The following is a 15,257-nucleotide window of genomic DNA, read 5'->3' as shown; positions in this document are numbered from 1 at the left end:
TAAAAAAAATTAAGAGTCAGAGAGAAATTGTTACAAATCTTTTATTAAGATATTCATTATTTAATCCATTTTGACATTTTCTCTATGATTTGTATTTATTTATTTTACAGTCGTTAATGTGCAATTACCTTTGATAATGTTGGGTCACAGTTACAGGGCTTTCACAAAGTTATTGGCACTTGGAACACAGAAAGAATAGGATGAGCATTACAGGATGTCCACTGGCGCTACAGGGTTACAGAGGGCAAGGAGCAGGGGAAAGACATGGGCAGACCAATTACTGTACAGGTTGTGAAGAAGCGCCGTTTCTGGGTAAATATATACCTCATGCTGCGAGTGCACAACAAACAATCTGACCTCTATATGTGCGTCTATATATAATATACAGTATTTATCTATACATGTGTATAATCGTATTTATATATGTACTGTTTAGTGACAAAAGGTTCCCCATGCCATGCCACACCTTATCCATTCAAGTGTGTAGGTCTACATGTTTTATGAAGTGTAAACACGTGTTGAAAGTACAGAAATGACAGTTTGCTTAGAAAGTATTGAGAAAAAAAAAAAAGAAGAAGCATGAAATCTTTCTATTCTCAAATGCACACAAAGTAAAACACAACCACACTCACACACCTCTTGCACATAAAGCACAGTGGAAGTAGTGGTGAGTGAGGGACTTTTTGAACGTTTACTAGAGTTGGCGCTGAAAGCTAACGATGGGTAAAACCCCTGACACATACCATAACCTCAGTTATTTCTACTTAACTTGTGCAGCTGATCACAACACAGGCCCTAAACCAGTGTTTTTAAGAAAGGCTCATGAGCGCAAACGTACGGTATTCTGACTGGGTCAATGGTGCAGTGTGGATATTTCCATATCTGGGCTGAGCTGCGGTGTTGTGAAAGCAGACTAACATGGATTCCTTAGAATCAATGCTGATTCACTGGTGATATTTCAGCTCTAGTCAGTGACTCAGTACAATAAAGTACAAGTTATTCAGCAGGTCGCTGTGTGACATGGTTACTGTAAGAAACTTATTTGAGCCCTAGTTGTTTCTAGGTTTAAAATCTTTATTTTCCTGTTCTATTTTTGTTTTCTATGGGAGACTTGTGAGGGGCACAACCAAAAACAGTCCTGTAATCATGGAACTAAATTCAGACATTTGAACAATAATTTGGCTGTTGTCATACCCGGTTTTATTTCTTTAGGCAGGAACATTGACAGATTTAGCAGACATTATGCTAAATAAGATATTGTCCCCAGAACTGCCTACATAAAATTTAGAGGTTCTAGTGATGGGACTTGAATGCTTTTCTCTTGGTCCTTCAACTCTGTACACAACGCAATTATCTTTTGTTGACTTTGATATATTTCAAATGAGAAACGTACAACATCAAGTGATATCCCACCAAACTATTTAAAGGGATTATGGTAACTTAAATACACCTGGCAGAGGCTTCTCAAGTACTGTCAAAACTGAAAAAAAATGTTGGCGAAAAACATGACGATGTCATTTGAGTTGTGCTGAACTTCTGTAAACTTATCCCAGTGAAAACGCCACTAAGCAAATTAAACATACATCTTACGTTTCAGATTTATCTACCTCAAACCACTTTTTTATCTCTCACTGAAACACATAAATAAACTTGTGGAAGTGAAACTTGACACCAGCTGCATGAAAGACAGGAAGCACAACAGTGTTTTCTGAGAATGGAGAATAAAGATACTCGAGAGGTAAGTGGGGGAGGGGTGGTCATGTGGCATCTACAGTCGAATGGTACTGAGGTTTTGTTGTTATTAACCTTAACCTGGAATACTTACGAGGTACTGCATTTTTGTTCTGTCCATATATACTCAAGTCAAACCATTTAAGTAAACTTGTCCTTGTATTTAAATCAATAATGAAAATAGGTTGAGCTATATATATATCATGTCTCTAGGTATTTCTTTCAATAAGATTGACTCAACTGCCTTGAATAAGAAGCATTGATTCTTTCCCGGTTTTTACACTGTACCTGTCTTCAGGGAAAAAAAAATAGAACCTTTTTAGAAATGCCTTTCCAGAAGGAGAAAGTAATCAGTCGCATTTCAGGTTAGGAACACATTTCTAAGTCACACCAAGACCACTTTCATTAATATCCATCTGCAATAGGAATAATCCCGTACTGACCTCTGATCTACAGACATTCGTTCAAAAAGCTTCAAGCAAACACAAACTTTCACATAAAAAAAAAGGTCAGTTGTTGACATTTCATAATCAGATGCATCCAGCAACAGAAAGGAAGAACACTTGGGATTCAACTCAACAGTCTTCTTGATTATTTACAGTAGGAGTTTGTGCCACTTCTAAAACTAAAAACACAGGCAGACATGGGAAAAAAAGGACAAATTAAAGGAGTTCAGTTGCTACACAACATTTCTCAAAAGGGTGCATGAACCACTGGTTCTTTTCATTAAGGTGCAGAAACCTCCATTCTAGCTCTCATGGAAGGTGCAAAATTAAAGACGTGGTGCATTAGATACATGAATAAACCACATACCAAAAGATACAGCAGCGCAATACAGAGTCTGTTCACACACACTGATAGTACCATAAAATTTGTTTCAAGCAATATTGACTCTTCTTGGCATCACTGTACCCACCAGGATCCTGCTTAATGATTTCAATTTAAAAAGGCACGTTCCAATATTCCATAATTATTTCCTTTGACTTTTGCATTGGCACATAAATGTCAGCAGCTTTTTTTTCCTTTTCTTCTTTTCAATAATGTCCGTACAAAGAAACTAGCTGAGTTGTCAGATCAATATAACCTTTATATATTTGTACAAGTACTCTTCAAAATTGTGGGCCAATGCTTTATCGAGGGAGGGAAACGTTGCAGGTTCACAACCTAACAAGAAATGGTTATCATAGACAACAGTCAAGCCAGCTGAATCAGTCTTATTATTCCTTTTAAGCTAGTGAACAGAAGATGAAATGCTTCAAATTTAGCAGTTCGACTGCCCATTCCATCACTCCGCACTGTCAAATAAAGATAAAAATAAATGAATACGGGTCCTATGATAAGACTACTTTATTATACTCCTCTTTTTTTTTCTGCAAAAATAGCACTTTTCCTTATTTGACAAGACCTCTTTCAATAAAACATGAAGATCGAGATTTTAAAACAATCCCTCTCACTCTCTTTGCTCACACCCTTCTAGGCATGGGCACAGGTATAAATATAGTTTGTCCTCTAAAAATATGACCATCTTTGATCACTTGTTGCCCTTAAATCTTCTTTATAATCATCTCAATATAAAGCCTCCCCCTTCTCTCGCTGGATCACTTTTCAGTTTGTAGACGGAGAAACATGCTAAAAACGCTGAAAACAGAAAGATTAGATAATTATTTCTATAGGACACTGCACAGTGAAACACTCAGGTGAGATTCTCTGGTCTCAAGGAAGGCGACGTGGGGTGAAGAATACTTGCAGGGTGATGAGTGGAAGGTGCAAGGGAAGGAAGAACAGGTAGTGTTAATTATTGTAGCTATTTTTGAAATTTCGTTCAGTTTCCAAGCCTGGAACACAAGTTGTCAGGGTTGCATAGAGAAAAATGCCACTGACACTTAACATTCAATATACCTGCCGCCTCTACTCCTAGCCTGTCCGTCCAGCCGTCCCTCACTCCCCAGGCTGCACTTGGGAACCCCCCCCCCCCCAACACCTGTATTTCAGGGAATGTATTTAATATGAAACAGTGGATGCGCTTACACACCATAAAAAGACAAGGGGAGGCAGAGGGCAGTTCGGAGAAAACTAAATACCCTCTTCCTCTCTCCCTTTCCTCAACTAACTCCGTTGTACAGTCAGAAAAGCAAAAATTTAAGTTGTCCTGGTTACGTCAGGGTAACAACAACTGTTCACCCCTAGCAGTGTAGTATAGACAGTCAGAAGTGAGAGATCAGCGTGGGCCAAAGAGTGAGGAGGCAAGCAGAACTGGGGAATACTGGTATGTGTGTCACCAAATTTCAACCACCCCCCCCGACACAGTGTTCAAAATAACGGTCCTCCGTCCCCGCCTACACCTGATAGCGATTCACCTGAAGAGCCACCCGACTCCATGCCAGCACTGCCGGTGGCCTCTAGAGAGGCGGGGTCGAACGGCGGATCCGCCCCCAGGGTCTCATCCTCCATCTTGACGCCGTCGGGAAGGAAAGCGGTGTAGGCGTCGCTCTCAGCCATCAGCAGCTTCAGCTTGGGGATCCAGCTCTTGCGGACCACACGCCGGGCGTTGGTGCACATGTCCGCTGCGATGGCATTCATCTCGCTCTCTTTGAAGCTGGTGGCGAAGTTCTGGCAATAAACTGACATGGGAAAAGAAAACATAGTTAGTGCAGCACACATAACTTAATGTGGAGAATGTTATTTGTGGTACTCATTAATTCTGTACTTTATAAAACTCGGGTTCTGGCATAAATTAACCTACTTTAAAAAAAAGAAAAAAGGTGCATGGAGACCAACCAGTCTGAGTTTCAAACCTCCTCCTCCTCACACTGCAAAACTTGCAGTATTGATACTGCATCTTGTTAATTTTTCCCCATACATGTAAAGCCCTCTACCATCTAAATTACCTCAAATGTTCTACATTCATACACACGCTTCAGTTGATGTTGGTAAATACTGTAAAAACATCTTAGTTTTACAAGGGCAAATTTCAAAAAGAGTAGAGTTAATATTTGTACGACTCCTGTAGATCATACAGGCCCTGACGCTGAATTGTAAATGGAAATATTAAATGGGGCAGCTCATTTCACTAATGAGACGTAGGGAAATTTATCTATCTTTACAATGCTAGCCCACACTTCACTGAGCCATCCAAGGAGGTAACCCCAACTGTCTTTATAAACATCTGTTCACATTGTTGCCTGGTTATATGTACACACTACAGTCATTTCTTTAGCACATGACATTCAGTTTCACAGTAAATGTTGCTATCTAGTGGTCACTGAGAGTTATTACCTAATGCTAATCATAAGGGTGCATTAAGTAGGAAAAAAATCACCCATTTGCACTTTCATCCAAAAGTACCAAATCATTCAATTTAGGACAATGTGCTTAACAATATGTACGGTCAATATGTTTCTGTACAGTATGAATGCATGTACATTCCCCTCCGTCTGTGCCCAACATCACAAGCAAATTGCTTGCATTCTTGTGGGCAAACACCCACAGACAGAAAAACATGTACGCTCACATTTGACCGCATGCAGAACTCTGTTGTCCAGGGGCTTGCGGCTCGGGTCATTGGTGGACGAGCGGATGCCTGTTCCACAGCTGTTGGCCAGAGTATTCCTGATGCATCAAAATGAGAATGAGTTTTGCAGAACGCAGAACAGAGGAAAACAAAAATAGTTGTTATACCCCTCCTACGCCAGCAGATTAAAAGAAAAAAATAAACCCGCATTCATTTCTATATTAAAACGAAGCTTTTGCTAACTTTACATGAAACACTTGCGCAAATAGACCCAGACACACAGGCAGAAGGAACAAACCTGTCAAAGAAGGCAGCCAGCAGCCTCCTCAGCAGCACCTTGTGTCTGGTCCCTGCGCTCACATGACAGTTCATTAGCTGGGCTCGTGATATATACACAGAAGTACCTGCAAAGAATTGCACATGCAAAGAATATCAACAAACAAATGAACCGCCAAGAGCCATCAGTACTTTTCACCATTTACGACTCATTTATTGTGACACATTTAACCTGTTCAAAGTTCAGATTTTGTGGGTCATATACAGGAATGATGAAGTCAGGATCTTCACTTTGATTCACTGGAATGTACTATTTGTTTATCTAGTGACAACTCGGATTCATAGCAAACATTACAAAGAGAGAGGAGGCTGTGCTTTTAGTTACATGTCACGGCTTAGAGTTTGCTATTGCCTCTTTGCCACCTTTTCATGTCTTCATAATAACAACAATAATAATAATAATAATAAGTACAGTTTATTACTTCTAATAGTGCTATGGTATGCGTAATACCATTGTTTTTTGCATATTTTTTATTTTACTACTAATCTACCCTACAATACTAGCTTGGTGTATGTTTCCTCCCTCCTTTTCTTTCTTTCCGTTTCTCTCAGTCACACACACTATACTGGTATAAAAGGTATGTAACCTGGCCCGTAAGGTAACAGACATTGTCACAGGATGTCCTTGACATAAACACAGACAAGTCGAATGTGCAGGACTGCCACATAACCTGCATGCCAATGCCAAGCACAGTCATTTGAGGACAGCTTCCTCTAAATATGTGTATACATCAAGTATTAAGTGCCATTGTCCTTGTCCAGTGGAGATCCTTTGAATCAACTAACATTGGCATATTGCTGCATGATTATTTTAGTGTGTCTTTCTATAATATTGATATATGTGTATCTTCCAAATGTTTAAAGATTTTAACTCCTGTAAAACACAATTCCGTCTTTTGCAAACATACCTGAGACTAACTCTAGTTTCTCAGCAGGGTCTCCTTCCTCGTACAGTTTGGGATGACAGCGGTTGCCTATCTGAGCGACGAGTTCTGCGGGGAGACATGTAAGGTCTCTGCCTCGCATCCGACCCCGTGTCTCTGTGTGATCTGGTAGAGCCTCAACGCGCTCGCCAGAAGCTGGAGAAACACAATACTGCAAAATTAGAATAAAACCACATCACTTTAACACACAGAGAAAATAGAGTGCACAGTCCAATGTCTGCTAAAACCAGAAATACATCAGATTATTATTTAATCGATAAAAATAAAATAGGAAATCTCAGCAGATGGTCTTTTACCTAAGATATAAGCGGGCATTCTAAATGACACATTTTCTCTGTCTTGCAGGTGCGTTTACAGATACTGTTCTGTCTCAATTTCATTACCTGCAGCTCCCATGTTGAGCATGCTGTACATGGTATACATGTTGCAGATTTGCCTATACTGCTCTTCAGCACATTCATCTGCCCCCTCTTCCTCTTCTTCATCATCATGGTAGCTGATGGGTGAGTCACTGGCGTAGGTACTTAGGGTGCCAGGGCTGGCGCCCTCTGACATGCCGAGACCTGCTGCAGAGCTGCCATTGGTGCCGACACTGGCCGCCATGCCCGCCAGGCCGGTTGCAGTGGCACCCATACCCATGGCCAGTCCGAGGGCTCCGGGGCTCTGAATGGCACTGCTCCGCACCGACTCCTGGGAATAACGGGCTGCCTTCCTGGACCCCCCTCCTCCCCCCGAGCCGCCTCCACCTCCGTCTCGGTTGCTGCCACCCTCCCACAGCCGCTTGGCTACAGGAGTGCAGACCACAGAGTAAGGAGTTGCGGCTTCCGGCTGGCTAGCTGGCTGCTCTGCCTTCACTCGTGATACAAGAGAGAGCGGCGTCAGGCAGGAGGCAGGTCGGGCTGTACTGTTACTGGTCTGCGTTACAGGGCTCTGGGGCTCAGAAGGTGGGGCTTCCTCAGCGTGAAGGCCCTGGGAGTCACAGCTGGGGGAGGAGACCTAGAAAGGAATTTATACATCAACTTTGTGCCAGCATACAGGAAAACACTTATGTACCAACAGATATGATTTTGCCATTTGTCAACCGAAGGATGGACGACTAGACATGTCAACAACCACTGGCCAGATTCTACTAACCCTATGTAGAACCATCACTATAATTATACTTCCACCTAGACTTTGGCCAATGACAAGGTATTTCAATAACAATATAATAGCAATAAAACATTTTTAAAATTGTTCAATAAATGTTAGATTTAATTAATCATAAACAAACTAGTACTTAATTCTATTTTATTTTAAGATATTAATTTTGTTGAGGAAAAGGGACTAAGTTGTCCACTGTTTGGCAAGTGTTTGTCATGTTCTGATAATAAAGCATAGTTTAAAACCACACTTAACCATCTGGTTTCTTCAACTTTCAAAATCAGCCTTTAAACTTGAAAGAAATAATGATTTGACATTTATCGTGATAATTATTGATATTGAATGATATGAAATGTTTTATCGCGATAACATTTTTGGCCATATTGCCTCGCCATAGTTTCTACTGAAAAGTATTTCAGCTTTACCTTGAGGAAGAATTCGGTGCCTTTTTCCATGATCTGTTGGATCTGCAGGAAGCCGGCGGTATACATGAGGAGAAACTGGTCCCCCACCGTCATGCTAAGACGGCCTGTGTAGCAGAAAGCCAAAATCTGCTGGAAGCTCTGGGGTTGCACAGCCGAGGGAAGCTCAACTACCGTTGGGCTCGTTTCATTGCTGCTACCACCTCCACTATTGCTGCTGCTGCTGAAAAGGTCCCGGAAATAAGAACTGCTAGCAGCCAGCACAGCTCGATGGGCCTAAGACAAAAGCAGATAAGTAAAGAATTACAACCTTTGAGAGTAGTGCTGATTTTGAATTTTAAGTGTAAGATTTCAGATTTGAAAAATTTAATTGTCTTTCTCACTTAATGATATAAAATCAGAGAGACAATTTCTGAATTTAATTCTGAATTTTAAAACATCTTAGGTCAGACCTTCTAAGTAATGGGCTTGTCATGAATGAACCCAGTGCAGTGTTCTTTGAGACAGAGTTGCAAGATATTCTTATAAACTAATGTAAACAGACTTTTTAGATATAATTTAAATTTGCCTATAGTACAAACTGAGTTTAGATACCAAAACTAAAACCGGACTTTGTTGAATGCCTTATTTAGCTTAATTTTTAAATTTAACAAAGCCAAACCTTTCAAATAAAGCATGTTAAATGCTGTCTCCACATGAAACAGCTGCACAAGAACTTTGTCAAAATAAACAGTCTAATCTTGTGAAAAATGTAATCAGGCAAAGACTAAGATTGTAACTATAAAGAAACATTTGGTGCCAACAATTGGTGAATTGAATTCAGCCAGTATTGAAGTATTCTGGGTTCTGTTCTCAGCGATGTATTTCTTTATGTATTCATTTATTTATTAGGTCTTATAATATGATACCTAAAATAGAGATGGAGTTCTCCCATTGTTCCTAGAAGGAAAAAAATGGGCCGCTCTCTTACTGTTGGGCATTGCAATTGGGGGCCCTCAAAAAAAAAGTTTACAAAAAGAAATCTTTAACCTGTGTCCTTTACAGAAGAAATGTTCAATTATATGCCATTAAGGTTGTCCAGTAAGACTACAACAGGGGATTTAAGTAATCTAAACCTTCACCTAGAGAGGAAGGATTTTGCTAAATTGCCTAGTGTAGTAAGTCACTGTAAGTGAAACAGCTTACTGTCAAAATATATAATCATTTCATGTTGGACAATGCATTGTCCAATGCAACTTAAAAAAAAAGTTACAAATTAAACCTCACCATCCTTGTTTACACCCAAACCTTAACTTCTCTAAATTTAGCCTCGGCTTTCAATATAAGTATAATTCCCATTATGAAAACAGTAATGACTTTTTGTCTCGTCAGTACCTTGAAGGCATGACCCTTGACCACCACAGAGACATCGCAGTAGAGGCCCTGCAGCCGCTGCTCATTCAGACACTCTAAAACATTGTTGCCAAAGTTTGGGATCGCCATCTGGAGGGTCTGGGCCATGGTGCGCCGACGCACACCACAAAAGGGTCTTGGTGGGAAAGAAAGAGAGAAATTACACAATTAGAAGGACTTGCCCCATCCACACATAAACTCTGCACAAAAAACTGGTTATTATAGGTTCAACTGCACTTTGAAGTATCAAGCCGACTGTTTAGATCTTTCTGTCATAATTCAGTGTCATACACATTACTCCAAAACAGGGTTTTGATTGTCGTATTGGATTTACACTGGATATTTGTTTTACTTGGGCAACTATTTAGTAATCCCGCACAGCTTGTGCAGCCAGATCCCCATCTTGTAACTAAAAACTAAAAACTAAAAACGTGGGTCAGAAAAAAAAGCAGGACTGTCATTAGACTTTTAATTAATGCAACATTGAGAAGAACTTGTTTGTACCCCCAGCAACCCATGTTTACAGAGACAAATGGTTTCAACCTACCACTAACTATACAGTTAGGTCAGGATTTCCAAAAGACTCATCTGTTATCCCGTGTTTACCCTTTCAAACAGAGGTTTCACTGCTTTACCGAGCAGGGCTCTGATCCCAACTTGGGCAGACCATTTCACAACAATGACAAAACTGTTTTATCCTGTGCTGTTTCTTCGGCGTGAGGAGGCCATCAGCAGGCAATGTGATGAGGGGGTGTAATGTAACAAGCATATGTTAAAAGACAGCTCTCAAAGAGCCCTAAAACAAAAACGGTGAGGAATGTCAAGACTCTGACATTACTGGACACAGTAAAATGGCTGACAGTCTTTCATTGGGACAAAGTAATACCAGACACTAAACCTAATGGAAGTCTATTTTTTATTACGACTAGGGCAAAGTAAACGTGAATGTCTCTATTCTCAGAGAAAAGTAGTCCTGAATAAGATTTATATCCCTTGGCATATCCAGCTGACATAGGCCACAAATATTTCTTCACACAGTCCTACTGAAGGCTTTTGGCAGGCTCTCAGGACGTTGATTTTTTTAAACAAAGTTTCATTGAAGCTTCCGTGGCTAATCTACATTGCATTAATCCTATACGTCACTTCAGCCTTGCAGTACTTGTTATTGCCAGGAGCAGGCTAAGTGAAAGGCTTTTTATTTTCTGTCTTCTATGAGCTATAAAACTTGGTGTCCTTGGATAACTGGGTCATGTTCTGTTATTCTATGTGCAAAAGTGTGTGGCCTAAATAAACACCACATAGCATGTTTCCATTCACTTCTCTAAACAGTCAAAGGCAAACACACCCCCTTTGCCCTGCACCCTCTTGAAGATGCCTATATTATCCATGTCAATCTTAAATTAAAGTGAACCCAAGTTCCCCTAGCTGTGAAAATCTATGCTGTGTGCAGGCTACGTTACTGCTTGATTCTGTAAGACAGCTTTGTATTCAGGGGCAGGATATGTAATGACACATTACAGATATTGTACCAGATATGTCCTTATCTGTTTTAGAATCCATTGTTTAACAGAAGAGCATGGGGGGGAATCTACATTTCAGTACTTCACATGTATATAAGGATTATACCCTCTGTGCCCCCAACCATCATATAACCTCCACAGTAACAACTAACAATAAAACAGATCCACTGATAAACCCACGTGGCATTTCACTGAACATAAACCTTTACTTAAAGCAGAACACCAGTCATAGTATTTTCACCTATATACATAGAATCATAATAAGAAAATAAGATATACTTTATTTATTTAAGAAAGAGCTTTATTGCCAAGTAGTATTTTACACATAGCAGGAATTTGCTATGGCGATATACAGGCCTGCACTGCACAAACATGTGCATGCATAGCCTAGACAAAGCTACTTTTCACACGGTTTACCACTTAAAAGTGTTGCATGAATGCATGCTGCACACACACAAACACACACACACTGATTCATACCAAACAAAGACAATCTCTGATACTGTGAGAACAAACTGATGGAAGCCCACCCTGTGAGAGGCATACAACCAACTTTGGTGTGACTGACTGATGAGGGCTGGAGTGAGCCGCCCCATCATATCCAAAGCCTTTCATTTGGGACCTAGCCAAGCTCCAGGGTAAAGAGAAATGCTCTCTTTGTCTCTGTCTCACTCAAGCTCCCTCTCCCTCATACTAAAACACAGATGCGCACACACAAACTCAAACAAACCCACAAAAGGCACACTGAGTCACACACAGACATTAGACAATACTGCTTGTTTACAGTTTGGCGAGCCGCAGTAAGCACACATGCGTGCACATAAAGACACACAAACACGGGGCTGAGAGCAGGGAGTGTTTGCACAGTTTGCTCTGACAGTGAGGGAGAATGTGACTATGTGTATGTGTGTGTGTGTGCATGTGTGTGCATGTGTGCCTTTATGCACCAAGGAGGGGCAGTGAGGCCTGCAAAGATGAGAGGGATCATCTCAGGTCCTTATTCCATTAAATATATAGAGCGAAGCATTATGAACGCACGGAGTTCACGCGAGCTCACCCTGTGGCTTACATCTCATACCAAACCAGCCTGGTGAGGAAAGTAGGTCAAACATACTCACAACATACTTAAGACCTTAGACTTAAGCTTTAAGAATGTTTTTGCCTGAACTCAAATGGTTTATGTGATGTTATGATGGGACAGCTGTCAACATATTTTGAAATTTACACTGCCTGACTCCTACTTTGCAGTTTATCCAGTTCTACAACAGCATGGGCTTTTATATTCCTATGTGAGTGATTACTGTGGAGTCATTGGGGCAGCTGGCACACAATGAATTCCCTCTATAGGCATTTCCTGGTTCTCACGTGCATGGCTATGCTACTCCTATCAAGTCAAGACATCCATACAGGCCGGATTCATGATTATTCTTATACAACAGGGAGACCCTTGAATATCAAGCAGCACACACACATCAAAAGCTTGTAAACTTCTTCACTCCTTATTACTTGTACCCGTGCGTACCCCTAGAGGTGTCCCCGATTACAGTCTGTCCCTGTTCAGAAGTGTGAAACAGGATCTAGGTTGCCGGATAATGGGGAACAGGTAAAGGAGCTCCTTAACACACCGGGGTGACCGCGCCGTGTGCCAGTCTACCCACCGGGAGCGCTCCACTGTCTGCTGGCACCGGCGACGGGAGGGGGACGACACGGGATGGCAGAAAGCCCCGGAGATACCCGGGTGAGGGCGACGGTGTGTTACTGTTTACGTGCCGCCAAATGGCATTCAAGTATATAAATCCAAATCATCTTCAGCACGCAAAGCGGTTGTCATTTGTCCCCGTTTTCCCTTGTGGCTGACAGCGCTGAAATGTTTGACGTCCTCTCCCATCCGCAGCGGGCCTATAGAGGTGGCTAATGGCTAAGCTAACACCACTGTTAAATATTTTGGGTTCGCCCCGGCGCACCATCCACCTCACGCACACTCAGCCCAGCTGCACAATGTCAAGCATTTCCGCGATGGTCCACGCTCAAAAGATAAACAAGACACTTACTGCCTGTGCGGACGAGGTAGCCGTGCTGCTGCGACGCCGGTTGTCAAGCCCAAATGTTGCTTATTTAAATATTTTGGTGATGGGGGAAATCGCTCCCCCTGCCATTCTCCATTCTACCGACATCAACAGGTCATCCCAGGACACGCAGCAGCTGAGGGCGAGCCAGACGGAACCAGTGCGGCACGGAGCGGGGGGTGGGAGCACAACAAGGCACAATTCTTTACAACCGGAGCTGGAGTGCCAAAAAAAAACTGCCGTCGCATTTTCGCATATTAGAGAGAAGAGCTCCGTGAAATTAACCATTTAACTCCGCTGGCATGCTGATCATAGTATAAAGCTACATGTCACTGTTTTTCTAACACTGGATTAGGCAAAAAAAAGTTTAGGACTCTTCAAACCTGAACCCATCCCCTACGTCGCACACTTGTCCCAAACTTTAATGGTCCCGTATCTGCTGGACCGTTCATCATCAACCCAAATCCACGGCGTTTAGGACGCCAGCACGCCTCCCTTTCCCTCTCTGCCGTCGCCGGTGAATCCTGAGACGACCCCGGCGGGGCGCCTCACACAACGGCAGACAACACACTCACCCCCTAGCAGGGAAGCTGATGCAGAGCGTCGGTTCAAAGGAGGAGAAGCAGCGCTCTCTCTCTCTCGTACTCCCCGCTTTTCCTCGCTCCAGGCAGCCATTCAGTGGGAGCGAAGCGCCGATAGCAGAGCCATCGAGGGCGGCGCAGTATCCCAGGGGATTGCGGAACACAGAGCCACTGATCGCACAGAGCAGGCGAGGAGGGAGGCAAGCATGACGCGCTCGTCATTCAATCGCATGATCATTTCGAGCGCAGCCTCGCAAATTTGGGGAGAGCTGGTGTGCACTGTTTGCGCATTGGCACAGCAGCAGCCTGCAAGGAGAAACCGTATTTCACTCTCTCCTCCCTCTCTCTCTATCCGCATATGAGCGATAGAATTGGGAAAAGTAGGTCGTGTGTGTGCACTTGAGTGAACTCCGCGCGCGCATATAAAGTAGCTATAAAGCCGCGCCCTTGTGGGCTGTAAACAAGTGAAACCTTACGTGCAGAACGGTGTGATTATGACACCTATCTCACCTACACATTCACCTGTGTTCAACGGACACACAGTTGCCTGGAAGCCATGCAGTATAACGCATAGGTCATATCTGCTCCAATTCAAAAATATGTAGCAATACAACTGCGATCACAAAATTCTTAAATAGGATTTTAAAGAGAAAATATACACAAAAATATGAGTTACATGTAATGTATACAACTGTGTACAGCTCAGTTGAATTCATGAAAGCAAACAAGTATACTGAACATGTCATCGGCGATGCCATTTTCTGATCCACAGCTGTGGACCCTCCATTCGTGTAATTTGAATTTAATATCTCAAAATAAAGTGTCACCTGATGACATCATCCATTCATTTTCTGATTTTGCAGGTATTGATTACATCTCATAAGAGAAAACTATGTGATTTATGGGTTTCATTCCAATTTATATGTGTAATTTATACAATTAGTGAGTGTCCCTATACTTTTTAATATTTTATAAATGTGGCTTAGTCTTCTGAATATCTGGCTTTCAGTGTAATCTACATTTGGCATTGAATGTGATGCTATGTTATGCAAATTCCAAAAAACTCAATCACTTAGTAGCACTGAAGTAAGCTGTTAAAACCATGATAGGAAAGATAAGAAGAAACATGAACTGATACTTTCTACCTTTTCTGTGGAACATTAACCAACTACACAGTCCATAAAACAAGCATTTGCCTCCACTTTTCAGGACTTTGTCAGGTTTTATTTTTTACTACCACTGGTGGACTGGTGGATGTGATAAAGTGCCCTCTAGGGTACACTTTCACTGGAAAATGTAATGAAGTGCCCTCTAGGGTACCCTTCCAGTTGAGAAAATGTGATGCAGTGCACCAATGGGTAGCTTTAAAATGGAGAAGACATGATGCAGTGCCTTCTAGCATGCCCGTCCAGTGGAGAAAATACAATGCAGTACATATAGGCTGCCCTTCATGCTAGAAATTAAGTTGGCCTCTATGTGCCTCTAAATACTTGAATAGGTCTTTGTGTGTTTTTATTAAAGAGGTGTAATTATTTGAATCTGAATCACATCCTAAAACAATTTTAATCTTAAGGGTTTGGAATTGTTTTACCATAGATTCATTGTGACTTT

General features: G+C 41.8%; 1 protein-coding gene across 3 annotated transcripts; it reads right to left on the bottom strand.

Annotated features, from left to right (window-relative positions):
* Positions 1-23: 23 nt before the first annotated feature.
* On the bottom strand, positions 24-13,913 carry LOC123987083 (nucleus accumbens-associated protein 1). 3 transcript variants are annotated; one of them, XM_046075697.1, is made up of 8 exons: positions 13,641-13,913; positions 9,462-9,615; positions 8,091-8,363; positions 6,906-7,518; positions 6,487-6,657; positions 5,541-5,646; positions 5,243-5,340; positions 24-4,352 (listed from the first exon to the last, which is right to left on the bottom strand). In XM_046075697.1, exons 2-8 carry the CDS (start codon positions 9,585-9,587, stop codon positions 4,042-4,044), a joined length of 1,698 nt encoding a protein of 565 aa, XP_045931653.1. In that variant the 5' UTR covers positions 9,588-9,615; positions 13,641-13,913; the 3' UTR covers positions 24-4,041. The 3 variants fall into 3 exon arrangements, with proteins under 3 accessions (XP_045931653.1, XP_045931660.1, XP_045931666.1); XM_046075704.1 differs by lacking the exon at positions 13,641-13,913 and adding an exon at positions 13,051-13,610; XM_046075710.1 differs by lacking the exon at positions 13,641-13,913 and adding an exon at positions 12,522-13,008.
* Between the last annotated feature and the right edge of the window lie 1,344 nt (positions 13,914-15,257).

This window comes from Micropterus dolomieu, linkage group LG02 (genome assembly GCF_021292245.1).
Source record: "Micropterus dolomieu isolate WLL.071019.BEF.003 ecotype Adirondacks linkage group LG02, ASM2129224v1, whole genome shotgun sequence".
In the NCBI taxonomy this organism is placed as follows: Eukaryota; Metazoa; Chordata; class Actinopteri; order Centrarchiformes; family Centrarchidae; genus Micropterus; species Micropterus dolomieu.
This window is presented reverse-complemented; position numbering and strand designations above follow the sequence as displayed.